The 19,820-nt window shown below is 38.5% G+C and overlaps 2 protein-coding genes across 5 annotated transcripts; both read right to left on the bottom strand.

The window, feature by feature from the left end:
• Window positions 1–74: 74 nt before the first annotated feature.
• Window positions 75–14,192, bottom strand: LOC135624965 (omega-hydroxypalmitate O-feruloyl transferase-like). Its single transcript, XM_065129125.1, has 10 exons — window positions 12,972–14,192; window positions 11,246–12,245; window positions 5,756–5,862; window positions 3,145–3,242; window positions 2,980–3,045; window positions 2,667–2,798; window positions 1,867–2,541; window positions 1,693–1,778; window positions 1,170–1,607; window positions 75–1,087 (listed from the first exon to the last, which is right to left on the bottom strand). The coding sequence occupies exons 7-10, from the start codon at window positions 1,931–1,933 to the stop codon at window positions 230–232; spliced, it is 1,449 nt and encodes a 482-aa protein (XP_064985197.1). The 5' UTR covers window positions 1,934–2,541; window positions 2,667–2,798; window positions 2,980–3,045; window positions 3,145–3,242; window positions 5,756–5,862; window positions 11,246–12,245; window positions 12,972–14,192; the 3' UTR covers window positions 75–229.
• Window positions 14,193–15,636: 1,444 nt separating this feature from the next.
• LOC135624966 (PHD finger-like domain-containing protein 5A) lies at window positions 15,637–19,518 on the bottom strand. 4 transcript variants are annotated; one of them, XM_065129126.1, is made up of 2 exons: window positions 19,415–19,518; window positions 15,637–16,193 (listed from the first exon to the last, which is right to left on the bottom strand). In XM_065129126.1, the coding sequence occupies exon 2, from the start codon at window positions 16,167–16,169 to the stop codon at window positions 15,837–15,839; it is 333 nt and encodes a 110-aa protein (XP_064985198.1). In that variant the 5' UTR covers window positions 16,170–16,193; window positions 19,415–19,518; the 3' UTR covers window positions 15,637–15,836. The 4 variants fall into 4 exon arrangements, with proteins under 4 accessions (XP_064985198.1, XP_064985199.1, XP_064985201.1 ...); XM_065129127.1 differs by lacking the exon at window positions 19,415–19,518 and adding an exon at window positions 19,258–19,408; XM_065129129.1 differs by lacking the exon at window positions 19,415–19,518 and adding an exon at window positions 18,970–19,247.
• Window positions 19,519–19,820: the final 302 nt, after the last annotated feature.

The following is a 19,820-nucleotide window of genomic DNA, read 5'->3' on the forward strand; positions in this document are numbered from 1 at the left end:
AACGATTCAATGCATACTACGTCCACATCCCGAAAATATCATAGGAAAAATGCTAGGATATGTAAACCATATCATGAAATAGAATAAGAATAATAATTCGCCATCTTATTATAGTTTTTCCCACAATAGCACATCTGACACAATGATGAAACAATTATGAATGCATAAACGTATAGTTACTACGGAAACAGACATCCATGAACGTAGAAGACCCGTCCTCCATGACTTCCTATATCTCCATGAGCTCTTGGAACCTCGCCATTGCTGAGTTTGGGAGCCCCAGGAGCACATTGATGCTCTTCCTCTCCTTCCCATGCGACAGGAACAGGATGACCTCCTTCTGAGGGAGAGTCACCGGCCCGGACTGAACCGGCTCCCCCCACCCGAAGTCCGTGGTGTGGAAGGACAGTCTTGACCAAGTCGTGATCAGTAGAGTAGCAGTCAGAGAAGGCCTCGCCCTCGTCGCCTCGAAGTAGTCCATGGCGGATCTCATGTACTCGTCGGTGACCATCTTGACTGCGTCCTGGACCAGTCCGACGGCGAAGGAGAGCGGGCGAGCCAGAAGCTCTCCCGCGGTGCACAGGGAATTGGTGAGTACGATGCCGTTGCCGAAGTACCCCTCCGGCAGCGGAGGGTCGAATCGCGACCGCCCGTCGACCGCGAACAAGAGCTTGGTCTGCTGGCCGGGCTGCAGCAGCAGCGCCTCCGTCCGGGCTCGCCAGACCAGTCCGGAGAGCGCCTCGAAAGTGGTGCACTTGTCCAGGGCCCCGTCGTCCATGGCACTCCTCTTGACGCGCCCGAGCTTCTCGGGGTCGAAGCAGAAGGATCTGTACAGCATCTCTTCCTGGTACACGGTCACGACGTCAGAGACGTCTTCGATCTCAGCGAACTCGTGGTGGGGGAAACTGATGACGGGGGGTTCTCGTGGCTTGAGGATGGTGCGGTCGATGAAGGGCGGCACCGACACCGGCTGCCCTCGCGCCGTTTCGCCCCACGAGTTGACGAACTCCATTGCTCCGAGGCCGTCGAACATGCAGTGGTTCATGGCCAACCCAAGGATGAATCCCCCGCATCTAAACCTTGTGACCTGGAAGAAGAACGCTAAGAACTCGGATCAATCTCTACCCGAAAGAACAGCCACAGATCAAGGTGATCGAAGTGAGGAGTACCTGAGCCGCCAGTGGAGGTATCTCCAGTATGTTCTTGGCACCAGGAACGTTGTAAACGAGCTTCCCAAGTGTGTTGGGGTCGGGCTTGGCGATGTCACCGATGTCCGCCATCTCACAGTCTGCGTCGGCCTCGACGAACACCGCACCTTCTCCGGTGCAATCCACGATGAGCTTCCCCTCGTTGCTGATCGTAAGCCGGCCGGCGAGCGGGTAGTAATGAACGAGGACCTTCGCCAAAGCCTCCTTTATCACCTCCCCAGCCTTCTCATTCCCCTTCTCCGACGACCTGAAGCAGTATATGGTCTGCACTATGACTGCAATGTTCTGGTCGAGGTTGGTGAGGAAGTAGAGGCCCTTCTGCGTCTCTTCCGCTGGGGGAACAAGCGTTACTTCCCCTTGCCTCACGCTGAGTTCAAACATCTCCCTGGTCTCTGCAACCTGAACACCACATGCACCAATAAAAAGTGTTCAGGGTTAAGTGCCGCTGAGCTGAACAGAGGAAGTGAGTTGAGATAGACTCTACCATCTTTGACAGCTGAGGAATCTGATGAGCAACCTGAGCAACCAGAGATGATGGAGGTGATGGTTCTTGCGTGCCAACGGATCGTGCTATTTATAGAGAGATTGAAAGAAGAACTCAATGATCCTGCATCTTCTCTAACAGAATAGATTTAACTAATAGAGTGAGAACATGGACCTGAGCTGGTTGGTGGGGTTGAAGGATCGTACACCAACCATGTTTGAGAGCTCAAAATCTTCTTCATGTTTCAGTTTCACTTGGTTGGGGTTGGCTACTGGCATGGAACCAACCACAGCCAATTAAAATCTCCTTGTTGATGAATAGTAGGTAGGGTTGGCCTCCTAATCCCCAGGACTCCATATCACTTTGTCCAAGAAGCAAAGTTACATCAGGAATGATGGTTACTGCTGATTAAATATGATGCTGGTGATTAATGATGGGATGCTGCAGCCTGGGATTTGTAGTATGTTGGTTTCACTGAACAAGGTTTCATTGATTGACCAGGAGTCACTGTGCTCAGAATTAGGAGGTGTGCTTGAGGCATGTCAGGTTGCTGTTTGCCTGCCATAGAGTTCTTATGCTTTGGCTAAAGATTGTGAAGATTCTGACATCCAACCAATCTTTAGTAGGCAGGCTACCTCATCTACTCCATATAGACAGACTGGATGTGATGGAGGGAAGCAGCGTCTCCATAATATGGGTCCAAACCATCATTGTCTCTTCATCTCATGTCTCTGTTGAACATTAGCACCCAGTAGCATTGTCCATTACCATCACCCTGTTCTGTTTGAGGTAAGCTTTGTGCCTGTATGCAGCACTTGTGCTATGGACACCATTCATCTGTTGTTGTGACTGCAGGAGAAGAAAACATTGATGATTTGAATAGTTCCAGAAAATTATACTTCACATTTACTGGTGCTTTCATGCTGGGGAAAAACATGTCCTGATAGTTTCATGGAGCTGTTTTGGGGCTATACCTGTGTCCTCTTCTTTCTCAGCTCTTCTCCATGGCTTGCTCTAGATATATGGTCTACCAATTGGAAGTCCATCTCTGAATCTTTTGCTAGTTCAGATTATTGGAGTCTTTATTAAGCTTGCATCATATCAAGCTGGTATGGAGAACAAAATTTTCCTGAGGATATGTACTTTAAAAAAAGGAAAAGACTGAAGTACCTGCTGCTGTTGAAGAGTTTAGGGAAAATACTAGTAGAGTTTGAATAAAAAAAAAGCTAATTAAAATGGATGCATATTGGTCTTTCACAGTATTAAGGGAAGACCAAAAGGCTAAACCTTCTGCAGAAGCTTGCTGATCTGATGACAGCACCTCCAACAGATCATTGGAAAAGAGTTGTTTTCCTGTAAACAAAATGTTGATTAGCTTATGAAGTTCATCATGTTAATATACAGACAATGTGTTAATTATCAAGTTGCAGATACAATCTCAGCAATCTTTACCAATAGAGTACAGCTCCAGGAATCAAGGATCCCCTGCTATTGTCATATCTTCAGATCCTACATAGTTCTTTTAAGAATCAAATGGTGCCAATCTACAACTGCATAATCACACAAGTTTAGGGTTACCACCATATCCCTTTACTAATTTCAGTTGAATTCTAATGTTAAATTCATCTCCAATTTTATCTTCAATAAACAAGCAAACTTTCCAGCATCACACACACACACACACACAGATATATATATATATATATATATATATATATATATACACACACACACACACACATACATATATATACATACACACACACACACATACATATATATACACATATATATATATATATATATATATATATATATATATATATATATATATATTCTTCCTTATGCTGCACTGACACTCCCATAAAGCACAACATACTACATTTCTGTGAAAGTACACAGTATCAAAAACAAGCTTAGGCCGGTCATTGACCTAAAAAAAATCACATTTAGCCTCTATTTAAACAATACTTCACTGGAATCATTGTGAAGGAAGTCACAATAATATCTGTACTTGTGATGGTTCACAAGTACAGATATTATTGTGACTAGAAAGAATGCATGTTTGCGCTCGATCATATTCTTCCAGTGAGGACTGTGTTGCTTGATGAATGGCATATACTCACAGCACATTAGGGAGACATCTGTCATTAAGTGTAACTGCCTCATTATTAACTCAAGCCTCAGGAGGAAGATAAAGAGACGACTGCAGGGGGAGAGAAAGACATGAGAAGGAAAAATACATGATTAGTTGAGGAAAAGAAAAAGAAAGAAAGGGAGCATGTAAAGGTGGAAGAAAAAAAAGGATGAGAGCTACTTGTCCATCTAAAATTGGAGATCATTATAATGTGATGTGATTCCTATAAGAGAACAAATATAATATTTTGTTGGTGAGTTGCTTAGGTGAAAGTTAGTGTAAAGTATATGCTAATCCTTGTAAGCTAAAACAAGAGGTGAATCCTCACTTGTTTCTTTCTGAAGTCTCAGTATTGGCTACAATAAACCTAGTACACTTGGAGCTAAGATTTGATTTTGCTTTCACAACCTTAAAGTTAGGGAAAGCCTGAGAGATGGAAGTCATTGGCTACATGTCAATGTCAGCTATCAATGTGATTGCAGCACAAGTGGAGTAGAGCTATTGGGGAGAAAGGGACCTTCCTCCAAGTGTTCCCTGTGAGAGAAAGGAAGCTTCATGTATGGGGACTAAGGAGACAACACATAATGGGGTACAGTTTAATATGGAGTCTGTGACCACTTTTTGGTGCAGATTCTGGGGGAATTGGCATGCATACAGGCTTAGCCAAAAAGCTAAACATAAATTTATGAAGTGGGAGCTCCACGTTGTTGATGAAGCATATACCATGTGGAAGTGTGTCGCATGGTGGGGGGAATATTTCCTAAGTGCTTGGCATGATTAGTGCTGTTTAGGTGAGCACCTGTGCTTCTTCTAAGCCTCGTGACATATAATGGCATTGTTAAGAAGATTAGTTTGTCCCACTGTGCAAGAGATAAGTGGTGGGAGGTGATTGATGGTTGTGGGAGTGTTTCACCTTTAACTTGGTTGGCAACCAACACTATTGGCTTCATGTGACCACCACCATGTTGTTGACTATCCCACACACAACTCATGATGCTTTTATTTCATTAGCTTTACAATAATATCTTCATTATGAATCTCGATATGGACAATAATACTCCTACAAGCAATCTTGATATGGACAATCATTAAGGAGCAATCTTATGCTAACAAAACTTTGGTAGCATTAAGATAATTTTGGTAGCATATGAAATCATTAAGGATCACTTAAAGGCAATTGACAAAACTACTTTCAACATCACTCATCGTTTTATACTATAGTGCTCTTTAAGAGTGCTATCATCTGCAACTTAGTGAGAGTACAAGGTAAGATTTCTTTAATTTAGGTTGACATTTACATACTGGTTATTCTCACAATATTGGAACATGGTTTTGGCATACATTATTGACAACTATTTGGATGACAGCGAACCTGTTTTTTGGCCTTCTCAGAGGTCAATTTTTGGCCAAAAACTTTTGCTATCAGGCAACCAAGTATAAAGTTGACCAAGGAAGCTCTCTGTGTATCTGACACACCATGGTAACATAAAAAGGAGTAAACATTTATAGACCTCAAGAACAAAAAATTCATAATTTTCAGTCGGTGCAAGGACAAAACCATGGGAATGAAAAAAATTGAGACTATTGTCATTAATAAAATATTGCAGTTGCCTGAACCATCAACACAAATTAAAAAGATATGAAATGGATCGACTACAAGAGCTGCAATTTCTGACATCCAATACGTGTAATGTGTTTTTCTAATGTCTTAAATAAATTAGATAAAATGTCTGATCTAGGATGAAAATAGTTAAACTATTTTATTCTCATTTTAAAGCCATCATGTTGCTGTATCTCAAAACTACATTGTCCTGTATCAACATCATTTATAATAAGCCAAGATCAAAAGATTTAGGTTTATTAGGTAGAATGTACCAATTTATACTGGTTTCTCCACTGAGTTTTGAGTTGAAGAAATGAACTGACCACTTGGAAAGTAATGATGTGTGCTCACGTCTCCTACTTGACGTTGACCACTTCCACATATGATCAGAAAGTGATTGATTTGGGTGACACCTGAAGTGCTAGCCAACCTGATCAGAAGGGCAATAATAGCTTTTTAAAGTACACAGAAAGAGATTGTTACCTAATTAAAGTAGATGACAACAAGTTTGCTGGGGTTATAAAAAAAAAGACACATGGTTTCCTGAATCTATGTACTTCTCTCCACATTTAGGGCCCTATAAAAAGACCAGGAACTCATTCATATGGATCCATCTAAAACTCAGCATACCAGAGGTATGGAGCAAAGAGAAGTCATTTATATTCTAGCATTTCTTCTGGCTGTGTCTGCAGGCAATGCAATGGGAAGAAGACTCGAAAAGAGTAGCAGGCATGTAGCTGAAGATACGAGCCAGACTGCCTTTGCTGACAAGCATCTGCAAATAGCCTCTGGCACCATCGATGTTGCCAGAAAACATGATGATGAGATGCAAGGTCTACTTCCAGTTCAGCGACAGGTTCCATCAGGTCCAAATCAGCAGGACCCTCCATATGATCGTGTAGTTGGACAGATCCAGCACCTTGATACTGTAGAAAAGAATCTGTCCGAGCCTCCACCACCACCCGAGAGGCTGAGCTAAAGCAGCAAGACAGCTACTAGTTCCTTCTTCCTTCACTGTAGCTATCACTAGCATCATGTCTCATATTTCAGTTGTTGCCTAATCCTGTTAATTGTGGCTACTCATTCATGTCAGTATCAATAAATGAAGTAGCTATTGTGTGCCATCTCTATCATATACTCTACCTGTTTAGGACCTTTTTTTCTCCTATTTATTTTTGGCTAATCCTACAATCTGTTCATCAGAAGAAAGTAGCCAAGGAATTTTTGATGCTAAGAGGAGTTTGTGATTAACATAATTCCTAACAGCATATAAAGCACAGGTAACAGTTTATAATTCTCAAAGGCAAGGTAACAAAAATTAGCAGATTGAAGGTTTTCATTCCACTAGCTCAGGTGTTGGAGGTTAATTTGTCCATGAAACCAGCTCATCCTTGCATGAATGTGGACTAGAAAGCATTAAAATAACTGGAAAATATATGTGAATAATTTGGTACTTAAAGATGAATTTCGGACAAACATAATTGGATGCTTCTTCATAAACAGTTCAACTCACGGAGATCAATTTGCTAATGTGTGAAAAGAAACCCCTTTATGGAAGGACATATACATATTCACTAACTAGACAATTACAGGCATCATATTAATGAACATCAGCTAAATAAAACAAAAAAGTTGCAGTAATAGATGTTGTCTGTATTAAAATGAGAGATGTTATTTTAAGGAAAACACTGTGTGCAATTGTCCAGTGTTAAACGAGTTTCTAATCAACCTAAAAGCTTGACACAAGTCAAGTGCCCAATTTGCTCATTTAGGAAATTAAGGTAGGCATAATTATTGTTCATAATTGTACCTAAAAGGGAATTGCCTACATCGCCCAGAATTTCAAATCCACTTACTCATAGTTCTTGGTTGTTAATACATATGGAATGCTTCAACTACTGAACAGAAGCTAGAACCGCCTATTAATCTCATGTCTTAGCTTTTGACTGACAATCAATTTGCTGAAACTATTATGATAGAACTGCACTCACCTTTAAGGGCATAGGAAGTTCGACCTTCAAAGGTAAAGATGGAAATCAGGTTCTAACAAGATAATATGGTCTCCAAAAATTGATTGCTATTCCAGCAACAACCTCCGTGTATATTGGGATAAGAATCAACTGTCATATAAGATTCGTGAATAGCCCAACTACCCTGGGATGATGAAATGGAGTTTAGAAGCTCGATGAAACTTCATTTTGCAACAAGTCCACTATGTTTGATGCCAAAGGTTCATCATGTGCCTTATAAAATTTCCAAATCAGATCAACATGAGTTGTGGATGGGTCCAATTCAAAGCAGGCCTTCAGAGCATTATGAGCTTCTTCACCCGTAAGCAAATAAGAAGGTACCTGATGCGAAAATTGAAACATCTCTTCTTTTGTGATCCTATTAACCTCCTTTGGGCCCGCTTTGAAACCAGCAATTTTCAGCAATGTAATTATGGTTCAAATTCTGTGGGCATCGCTTAGCTAACCAAGAAATAGAAGAATTTGCTGCATTACCTGGAATTCCAAGCTCAATAGCCACGAAGGCTTGATGGCAATTGGGACATAAAAGATTGTGATTAAAGAAAATCCTAGAGTATTCATACTGCATTCTTCAATAATCGCATGATGTCCAAAATCTGTTCAAATTGAACTGTTGCTATTTCGAGGCCCTTTATTGGACAATGTGGTCTGGGAAAATGAGCAGAAACCAATGGCAGAACTACGAACAGAATGATCTCCATTCGGTTGAGAACCTTGGTTTCGAAAACCATTAACATTTCTCAACTGGTCATATTCCATTTTCCAATTCTTATCAGACATGAGCTTGAAAGCACTGTCTGCCCCTATGGACTTGTTCTTGTCAGGGTGTCGCTGGAGGGCTAACTTCCTGTAAATGTTTCTTCAGAAAAAAATTGCTTAACAGTCTCTCTCCACATTAATCTTCTAGTATGCTGCAAGATAAACGTCCAAACTGGCAATCATTTGGCTTAAAAAGATCTTCTTTTATGCAGCAACAAACCTAGAAACCCTAGATCCTCGCCAACAGATCGGAGTTGGGAGTAAAAACGAAACCAGGGCACGCAATCGGGAATCAAGAGGAGGAGAGATCACCAATTTAGGAGAATTCCACGTAAATGATGGAATCATCAGAACCAAACGGCCACCATGTTAATATACAGACAAAGTGTTAATTATCAAGTTGCAGATACAATCTCAGCAATCTTTACCAATAGAGTACAGCTCCAGGAATCAAGGATCCCCTGATATTGTCATATCTTCAGATCCTACATAGTTCTCTAAGAATCAAATAGTGCCTATCTACAACTGCATAATCACACAAGTTTAGGGTTACCACCATATCCCTTTGCCAATTTCAGTTGAATTCTAATCTTAAATTCATCTCCAATCTTTATCTTCAATACACAAGCAAACTTTCCAGCATCATATATATATATGTGTGTTTGTACATATATATATACACACACATATATGTATATATATAAATATATATATATATATATATATATTTATTTATATATGCATATATACATATATGTGTGTGTGTATATATATGTATACACACACATATATATACTTATATATACCTATACACATATACAAATATATACATATATATACCTATACACATATACAAATATATATATATATATATATATATATATAGCCTGTATCTGACAAGCTTCTTCCTTATGCTGCACTGACACTCCCATAAAGCACAACATACTACATTTCTGTGAGAGTTCACAGTATCAAAAACAAGCTTAGGCCGGTCATTGACCTCAAAAAAATCACAATTAGCCTCTATCTAAACAATACTTCACTGGAATCATTGTGAAGGAAGTCACAATAATATCTGTACTTGTGATGGGACAGATATTATTGTGACTAGAAAGAATGTATGTTTGCGCTCGATCATATTCTTCCCGTGAGGACTGTGTTGACTGCAGGGGGAGAGAAAGGCGTGAGAAGGAAAAAGACATGATTAGTTGAGGAAAAGAAAAAGAAAGAAAGTGAGCATGTAAAGGTGGAAGAAAAAAAAGGATGAGAGCTACTTGTCCATCTAAAATTGGAGATCATTATAATGTGATGTAATTCCTATAAGAGAACAAATATAATATTTTTTTGGTGTGTTTCTTAGGTGAAAGTTAGTGTAAAGTATATGCTAATCCTTGTAAGTTAAAACAAGAGGTGAATCCTCACTTGTTTCTTTCTGAAGTCTCAGTGTTGGCTACAATAAACATAGTAAACTTGGAGCTAAGATTTGATTTTGCACTCACAACCTTAAAGTTAGGGAAAGCCTGAGAGATGGAAGTCATTGGCTACATGTCAATGTCAGCTATCAATGTGATTGCAGCACAAGTGGAGTAGAGCGTCTGGGGAGAAAGGGACCTTCCTCCAAGCATTCCCTGTGAGAGATAGGAAGCTTCATGTATGGGGACTAAGGAGACAACACATAATGGGGTACAGTTTAATATGGAGTCTGTGACCACTTTTTGGTGTAGATTCTGGGGGAATTGGCATGCATACAGGCTTAGCCAAAAAGCAAAACTTAAATTTATGAAGTGGGAGCTCCACATTGTTGTTGATGAAGCATATACCATGTGGAAGTGTGTCGCATGGTGGGGGGAATATTTCCTAAGTGCTTGGCATGATTAGTGCAGTTTAGGTGAGCACCTGTGCTTCTTTTAAGCCTCGTGACATATAATGGCATTGTTAAGAAGATTAGTTTGTCCCACTGTGCAAGAGATAAGTGGTGGGAGGTGATTGATGGTTGTGGGAGTGTTTCACCTTTAACTTGGTTGGCAACCTACACTATTGGCTTCATGTGACCACCACCATGTTGTTGACTATCCCACACACAACTCATGATGCTTTTATTTCATTAGCTTTACAATAATATCTTCATTATAAATCTCGATATGGACAATAATACTCCTACAAGCAATCTTGATATGGACAATCATTAAGGAGCAATCTTATGCTAACAAAACTTTGGTAGCATTAAGATAATTTTGGTAGCATATGAAATCATTAAGGATCACTTAAAAGGCAATTGACAAAACTACTTTCAACATCACTCATCGTTTTAGACTATAGTGCTCTTTAAGAGTGCTATCATCTGCAACTTAGTAAGAGTACAAGGTAAGATTTCTTTAATTTAGATTGACATTTAAATACTGGTTATTCTTACAATATTGGAACATGGTTTTGGCATACATTATTGACAACTATTTGGATGACAGCGAACCTGTTTTTTGGCCTTCTCAGAGGTCAATTTTTGGCCAAAAACTTTTGCTATCAGGCAACCAAGTATAAAGTTGACCAAGAAAGCTCTCTGTGTCTCTGACACACCATGGTAACATAAAAAGGAGTAAACATTTATAGACCTCAAGAACAAAAAATTCATAATTTTCAATCGGTGCAAGGACAAAACCATGGGAATGAAAAAAATTGAGACTATTGTATTTAATAAAATATTGCACTTGCCTGAACCATCAACACAAATTAAAAAGATATGAAATGGATCGACTAAAAGAGCTGCAATTTCTGACATCCAATACGTGTAATGTGTTTTTCTAATGTCTTAAATAAATTAGATAAAATGTCTGATCTAGGATGAAAATAGTTAAACTATTTTATTCTCATTTTAAAACCATCATGTTGCTGTATCTCAAAACTACATTGTCCTGTATCAACATCATTTATAATAAGCCAAGATCAAAAGATTTAGGTTTATTAGATAGAATGTACCAATTTATACTGGTTTCTCCACTGAGTTTTGAGTTGAAGAAATGAACTGACCACTTGGCAAGTAATGATGTGTGCTCATGTCTCCTACTTGACGTTGGCCACTCCCACATATGATCAGAAAGTGATTGATTTGGGTGACACCTGAAGTGCTAGCCAACCTGATCAGAAGGGCAATAAGAGCTTTTTAAAGTACACAGAAAGAGATTGTTACCTAATTAAAGTAGATGACAACAAGTTTGCTAGGGTTATAAGAAAAAAGACACATGGTTTCCTGAATCTATATACTTCCCTCCACATTTAGGGGCCTATAAAAAGACCAGGAACTCATTCATATGGATCCATCTAAAACTCAACATACCAGAGGTATGGAGCAAAGAGAAGTCATTTATATTCTAGCATTTCTTCTGGCCGTGTCTGCAGGCGATGCAATGGGAAGAAGACTCGAAAAGAGTAGCAGGCATGTTGCTGAAGATACAAGCCAGACTGCCTTTCCTGTCAAGCATCTGCAAATAGCCTCTGGCACCATCGATGTTACCAGAAAACATGATGATGAGATGCAAGGTCTACTTCCAATTCAGCGACAGGTTCCATCAGGTCCAAATCCGCAGAACCCTCCATATGATCGTGTAGTTGGACAGATCCAGCACCTTGATACTAAAGAAAAGAATCTGTCCGAGACTCCACCACCACCCGAGAGGCTGAGCTAAAGCAGCAAGACAGCTACTAGTTCCTTCTTCCTTCACTGTAGCTATCACTAGCATCATGTCTCATATTTCAGTTGTTGCCTAATCCTGTTAATTGTGGCTACTCATTCATGTCAGTATCAATAAATGTAGTAGCTATTGTGTGCCATCTCTATCATATACTCTACCTATTTAGGACCTTTTTTTCTCCTTCTATTTATTTTTGGCTAATCCGACAATCTGTTCATCAGAAGAAAGTAGCCAAGAAATTGTTGATGCCAAGAGGAGTTCATGATTAACCTCAAAAGGTGTCGGACTTGATTCGCAGACATAATTCCAGCAGAAGACAGTCGCATGCGTGTAGAATCCTAACAGCATATAAAGCACAGGTAGCAGTTTATAATTCTCAAAGGTAAGGTACCAAAAATTAGCAGATTGAAGGTTTTCATTCCACTAGCTCAGGTGTTGGAGGTTAATTTTTCCATGAAACCAGCTCATCCTTGCATGAATGTGGACTAGAAAGCATTAAAATAACTTGAAAATATATGTGAATAATTTGGTACTTAAGATGAATTTCGGACAAACATAATTGGATGCTTCTTCATAAACAGTTCAACTCACGGAGATCAATTTGCTAATGTGTGAAAAGAAACCCCTTTATGGAAGGACATATACATATTCACTAGACAATTACAGGCATCATATTAATGAACATCAGCTAAATAAAACAAAAAAGTTGCAGTAATAGATGTTGTCTGCTATTAAAATGAGAGATGTTATTTTAAAGAAAACACTGTGCAATTATCCAGTGTTAAACGAGTTTCTAATCAACCTAAAATCTTGACACAAGTCAAGTGCCCAATTTGCTCATTTTGGAAATTAAGGTAGGCATAATTATTGTTCATAATTGTACCTAAAAGGAAATTGCCTACATCGCCCAGAATTTCAAATCCACTTACTCAAAGTTCTTGGTTGTTAATACATATGGAATGCTTCAACTACTGAACAGAAGCTAGAACCGCCTATTAATCTCATGTCTTAGCTTCTGACTGACAATCAATTAGCTGAAACTATTATGATAGAACTGCACTCACCTTTAAGGGCATAGGAAGTTCGACCTTCAAAGGTAAAGATGGAAATCAGGTTCTAACAAGATAATATGGTCTCCAAAAATTGATTGCTATTCCAGCAACAACCTCCATATATATTGGGATAAGAATCAACTGTCATATAAGATTCGTGAATAGCCCAACTACCCTGGGATGATGAAATGGAGTTTTGAAGCTCACTGAGACTTCATTTTGCAACAAGTCCACTATGTTTGATGCCAAAGGTTCATCATGTGCCTTATAAAATTTCCAAATCAGATCAACATGAGTTGTGGATGGGTCCAATTCAAAGCAGGCCTTCAGAGCATTATGAGCTTCTTCACCCGTAAGCAAATAAGAAGGTACCTGATGCGAAAATTGAAACATCTCTTCTTTTGTGATCCTATTAACCTCCTTTGGGCCCGCTTTGAAACCAGCAATTTTCAGCAATGTAATTATGGTTCAAATTCTGTGGGCATCGCTTAGCTAACCAAGAAATAGAAGAATTTGCTGCATTACCTGGAATTCCAGGCTCAATAGCCACGAAGGCTTGATGGCAATTGGGACATAAAAGATTGTGATTAAAGAAAATCATAGAGTATTCATACTGCATTCTTCAATAATCGCATGATGTCCAAAATCTGTTCAAATTGAACTGTTGCTATTTTGAGGCCCTTTATTGGACAATGTGGTGTGGGAAAATGAGCAGAAACCAATGGCAGAACTACGAACAGAATGATCTCCATTCGGTTGAGAACCTTGGTTTCGAAAACCATTAACATTTCTCAACTGGTCATATTCCATTTTCCAATTCTTATCAGACATGAGCTTGAAAGCACTGTCTGCCCCTATGGACTTGTTCTTGTCAGGGTGTCGCTGGAGGGCTAACTTCCTGTAAATGTTTCTTCAGAAAAAAATTGCTTAACAGTCTCTCTCCACATTAATCTTCTTTTATGCTGCAAGATAAACGTCCAAACTGGCAATCATTTGGCTTAAAAAGATCTTCTTTTATGCAGCAATAAACCTAGAAACCCTAGATCTTTGCCAACAGATCGGAGCTGGGAGTAAAAACGAAACCAGGGCACGCAATCGGGAATCAAGAGGAGGAGAGATCACCAATTTAGGAGAATTCCACGTAAATGATGGAATCATCAGAACCAAACGGCCACCATGAGCAGCTCTCAGTCACCAAAATTTCACCCTGAGGCTTCGAATATTACGGAGCCGGAGAGTTCCCTTAGTCAAACACCCGTCAGACCCAAAACATATAATACATAAAGACCAACATTAAAAAGGAGAAAAATTAAAAGGAAAAGGTCACAGCCTTATATATATATTCTAAGAAGCAAAATTTTACCATTCTATCCTCTACATTCTAATTACAAGGTGTGATTTGTCAATAATAGGATTAAAAACCACTTTAATTAACAAAAGATCAAATATAATTCGAAATAAAAATTCCAATACATAATTACACAGCTACTATGTGAATGAGTACTATTGCTTTAGAGGATGTATATAATCTCATGTGAAGCATTTCAAACTAATAAATATCCATATAAGCCCCTACATACTATGGAAGCATTGAAACTTTGACTTGTAATACAATGAGTTTGGAGTAAGGATACGAAGTAGGTTAATGGCTTCAAGGGTTTTGTGTACCCCTTGTTGATGTCATTAATTTGGAGATATCTCAAGAACCATTCAAAGCACAATGATTTCTTAGTTGAGCTACTTCCTGGCAGGACCCATATCTTTGCTTGCTTAATGTTTATGAATAAACATCATTTTTCCAGCACCAAAGATAATTCTGTAGATTTAATGTTTCATGTTGTTGCTGATGAAGGAAAGGAGTAATCCAACTTTTCTTTAGCATCACCAATCACTGAATACCATGTGCCTCCAACAGGACAACTCTGCCCACATAACTCTCTCTCCTTAAAGCATGGCGACTCCATTTTGTACTCCAATAATCTACTAAACACAAATGGTGGAATCTCTGTTTAACCTGGTTGCTGGTCCTGATTGAACTTACTAGAATAACTTCATCCAGAAGTCTGATAAATAGAGAAGCCAACTCTTTCACAATTAGCTTTCCATGATCTGCAATATTTGCAGTAAAGATTGTAGCTGGAAGATGTAGTTAGTGTGGTGTAACCACTTGTGCCTTATAAAAATGATTCTCTTTTCAAGTTGGACCTGGTGCAATATTTTAAGCAGGTGGAGTTTTCTGTTGCATCAGCGGGAAGTGTATACTTGTAGCTCTCCATCTTTGATGCTATAGCAGATTGCTGCACGATGAACTGTTCTAAGTCAAAACCCAGTAATCAACGAAATGAAGTAGCTTTTTCCCAGTTTAATATAAGACCCTGTGACAGATATGAATCAGATCTAGAGAACAGGAATGGAAGTTGAAATCATCGTAGCAGACGGAAGAAAATGGTTTCAATTCATTCTGTTGGAGTGTCAAAGAGAAGATGAATCCATGAGAGAAATATCAGGGGCAATGAACGGGAAACGCCAATGCAGCATTATTAACATTTCTATCATTCATATCCCTGACAACATCCAAGTCAGATCAATAATGAAATCACAACACAACTATAGTTGTAATCAGAAGGTAGAATGAACCTTTTCTGAAGCATGGAGGCTATTCAATCTAACTCCGTGATGGCAAGAAGATCGGGTGGTCTTTACAATTTTGCATTGCTTCTTTAAGTCTCCAGTACATTCTACTTATATGAGAACTAGGAAATGTTGAAACGGACTGCCACCAACTTTGGCAGCACTAATATATTTAAACTACAACAGGGGTTTTGAATTCAGCAGTCTCATTATAATGCTAATCATCGTGTGAAAATTGGATATGGATCATCTTTTCTTAAATCCATACTTTTTACGTTCATAGAACAGATCGGTCTTGGCACTTCCCAAATTAACAATCTTGGGACACCCATCACGATCTTTTTCCTGCTGAGTGCATTCTTTGCAATAGTAAGCATCAGATATCCCGACTCCACCACATATTACACACCTTCCCTGGAATGATCCATAGTTGCACTCATCACACACACGGACAAGGGTGCATGGGCGAACATAAGAGTCACAGATGACACACTTCCCATCACATTTCTCACACAAACGACCGATGGCTATCCCTGGCTGCTTCCGACACATGATGAGATCAGGATGATGCTTGGCCATGATCCTTTAATCACCCAAAAGTTCCTGGACAAACAAGAAAAAAAATTAGAACCGATTCCTCATCTTTTGAGTGTTATATTTTTTTTTTTTCTCAATATCTGAGGGGAGTCTAAACTTCTAGAGCCGAGATCAAGAAAGCCATAGAAAAACCATCAGTAAACACTTTGTTTTATTATCTGTTGTTTCCATTTTTCATTGTGATATTGCCTCAGAAGACAGAACCTTGTCATTTAATGAAAAAGATTTTTACCTTACGGAATTTCCATAAAATCCCATACACCATCCAAACTAAACTATGAGCTGTTTTTATGACAACCTTATATATCTATCATTCTTCTTAATTAGATGTGCCTTTGTTTAGAATATACTAAATGTGGTGATTCCATCTTTTCTTTATGCACTACAATCTCCTGAAGCCTATCTTTGTCTATATCATCTTCATGCATTGATAAATGGAAGAAGTATACTACGTGAAGATAAGGACCTTATAGAGTACATCAACACAATAAGAAATATAACTATTCAGTTCAAGTATCATAAAGATAAAAAATAATAAAAGATTACCATAAAAGATCAAAAGTTTCTTGACACCCAAGTATCTTTGCCAATGAAAATACTAGAGGATAAAATAAGCATGTCCATCAAAGGATCATAACAGACTACGATCTAAATCCTTGATGTTATCCCCAAATTCTAAGTAGGGGTATTTTTATAATCTGAGTTAATCTCTAAGTAAAAAGGAACTAAAAACAGAGTTAACTACCACTATATATATCTCATCACCCTTGCCTCGACCATTGTTTCAATGGAAAGATGGCTACGGAAAAGGGTGAAGCAGACAAAAAGGCAAGTCTAAGAGAAAGATTGATACTGATCCATTTCCTTTGATCTTATCTTGAATTTAATTTTTTTCTTATCATGGTATTAGAATTACATGAAACATATTCATATTCTACGATTTCGATAGGTTACAAGTACCATGATATGGTTGTTCTATAATGATATATCTTATATAAAAAATATAAAGAAAGAACCTTTTTAATATGTTTTCACTTTTGATTGCATCCCACTAATTCAATATGGTGTGGAACTGAGATGCAATCAAGAGAGAAAACATATTCCTAGCTGTGTGACTCGCGATGATGATGATGATAAGGAGGAAACAGTGATGAGGTACATATAGAGGAGGCAGCTAACTCTAATCTGATATCTTACTTTTGTTAGACATTAACTAAAATTACAACAATGTCCCTAGTTAAAATGGGACTGGAATCAGCAATTGCAAGAACCATCACACATCTATACGCACCACAACAAAAGAGTCATCATGATCCATCTCACATACTATTGTGGATATCAAGGAGCTATTGAAGCACTTTATCTCATACACAGTTATACATTATTCTCAAGAATGTAACTAAGCAGCTCATTGGGCCGCTATAACAGCTAGGATAGACAAAGTCTCTCATATGGATGGATTCATTCCCCCATGAACTGTCATCTCTTTTGTATAACGACCTCCACAGGTCCTTTTGTAGAACTATAAAATCATAATTGATATTCTTTTGCCAAAAAAAGAGTATAATGATTATTCAAGATAAAGATAAGTCATAACTGATCATGTTGCAAGAGATGTCTAAAAATATTAGAAAAAATGTAAAAAAATACATAAATATCTCTTAGAGAAGATTATGGTTCGTGCATAATGTGATCTCCTTGAGATTCAAGTCAAATGGGGATGTCACACTTGATTATAACTTCATCCTAACTTCTCTGATGGTTTAAGGTCCATTATTATGGGTATGAGAATGTTTGTTTTAAAAAACTTCACAAATTTTATGTGTTTTCTTTTTGTTGAAAATACAACTCATATTCCAAAATTTCCACACTACTTAAGACCATCTTGTCCTCTCTCTCTCTCTCTCACACACACACACACATCAATAAAAAAAATTTCAACCCAAAAACCATCTTGTCTAAATAAATTGAAATCTAGGTCAAAACTTTTGCAACTACTTTAGTAACGTCCGACGGCTCTTTTTCCACATATTTCCTAAGAACATCATCGGCTTTATTCTCAAAATATCATGCACGAAGAAGACAAGAAATATATGGTATCTCAATAAACGGTTTCTTGAGAAAGAAAAAAAAAAACTAATACATAAGCTGACTCGAGAGATATCCCACAGTAATTATTCACAGAGCGGAAGATCCAACCTTGTGAACCATACTTGTAAATTCAAGATTTCAAAACCCTAGGTTAACATAGGGTTAACACTTAAAAGAATGAGACCAGACAAATTATTGTCAACTACAGTATTATCCAACAACTCTCTACGAGATTCTTTCCATGTTTTCTCTAAGGATATTATATGTTTTATTCACTGCAAAATCACAAGCGTGGCAGAGAAGAACGAACAGAGTACAACTCCATCACGAGATCTTTGGAACAAACGTATGAAACATATCAAGAAACGGTACTTTGAAAAAAATAACTATGGCATAGGCAAATCAAAAGAAAACTCGCAGAAATTATTAACAGGGCAAAAGATCCAACCTTATAAACCACACTTCTTAATTCAAGATTTTGCAGCCCTAGGTAAACACTCGAGAATGAGACTCGAAGGAAAACCCAAGTGCAGCAGACAAGAACGGGCAGTTATGACGCCGTAATGAAATCTTTGAAAAGAACATATGAAGCATATCAAAGACGGTTTCTCCAGAAAAGAAAAAAGAACCAAGGCATAAGCCGAATCGAAAGATGTCTCACAGATACTATTCACAGAGCGGCAGATCAAACCTTACGAGCCACACTTGTTGATTCAAGACTTCGCAACCCTAGGTTAACACTTAAAGAATGAGACCAGACAAAATTGTTTTCTACTATTTTCCCTGAGGATATTGTATCCTTTATCCACCAAAAAAAAAAAGCACCGCGGCAGACGAGACCGAACAGAGTATGGCTCCCTCGTGAAATCTTTGAAACGAACAAATGGAACGTTTCAAGAAACTGTTTCTTGAGAAAACATAACGTAGGCCGAATCGAAAAACGTCTCACATAAATTATTCACAGAGCGGCAGAACCAACCTTGTCAACAAATTCAAGATTTCGTTACCCTATGTTAACACTCACAAGAAGTATTGAGGCCAGACAAATGCAAATCTTAGAAGAAAAAGGAAATCAGAGGAGGGATCAATAAGGAGAAGAAAAGGACAAGATCTGGCCGAAAGGAAATTTTCCGTACCTCGACCGTCAATAACCCTAGAAGAAACCCCCTCGAGATCGGCTCCGCAAACATCTCGATTACTCGATTGACAAGGACCCTAATCGGCGTCCGGTGCTCTTCCGGAAGCATGTATTATTAGGTGCTCTGACAAACGTGGCTCTCTTTAAAAGGCTATTTTTGTTGTTGGGCCCACTCACAGTCGGTGCAGCTCCTGGCCTAGTTTATGTTATACGCTTCCGCGGGGCACGACAACAGAGCCTTCCGCGTTGAATTGGATTAGTATTGGGTTTGATTTGAGTCGAGAAATTGACATTATTTATTTAATTGTTAGATAAGGATATAATGAAAGGCAGATATATGAATATTAAATATATTTAATATTTTCCGATAAATAGATATTATTAATTCAAGAATTTTGTTAGCA

Source organism: Musa acuminata, chromosome BXJ2-10 (assembly GCF_036884655.1).
Source record: "Musa acuminata AAA Group cultivar baxijiao chromosome BXJ2-10, Cavendish_Baxijiao_AAA, whole genome shotgun sequence".
Lineage (NCBI taxonomy): Eukaryota > Viridiplantae > Streptophyta > Magnoliopsida > Zingiberales > Musaceae > Musa > Musa acuminata.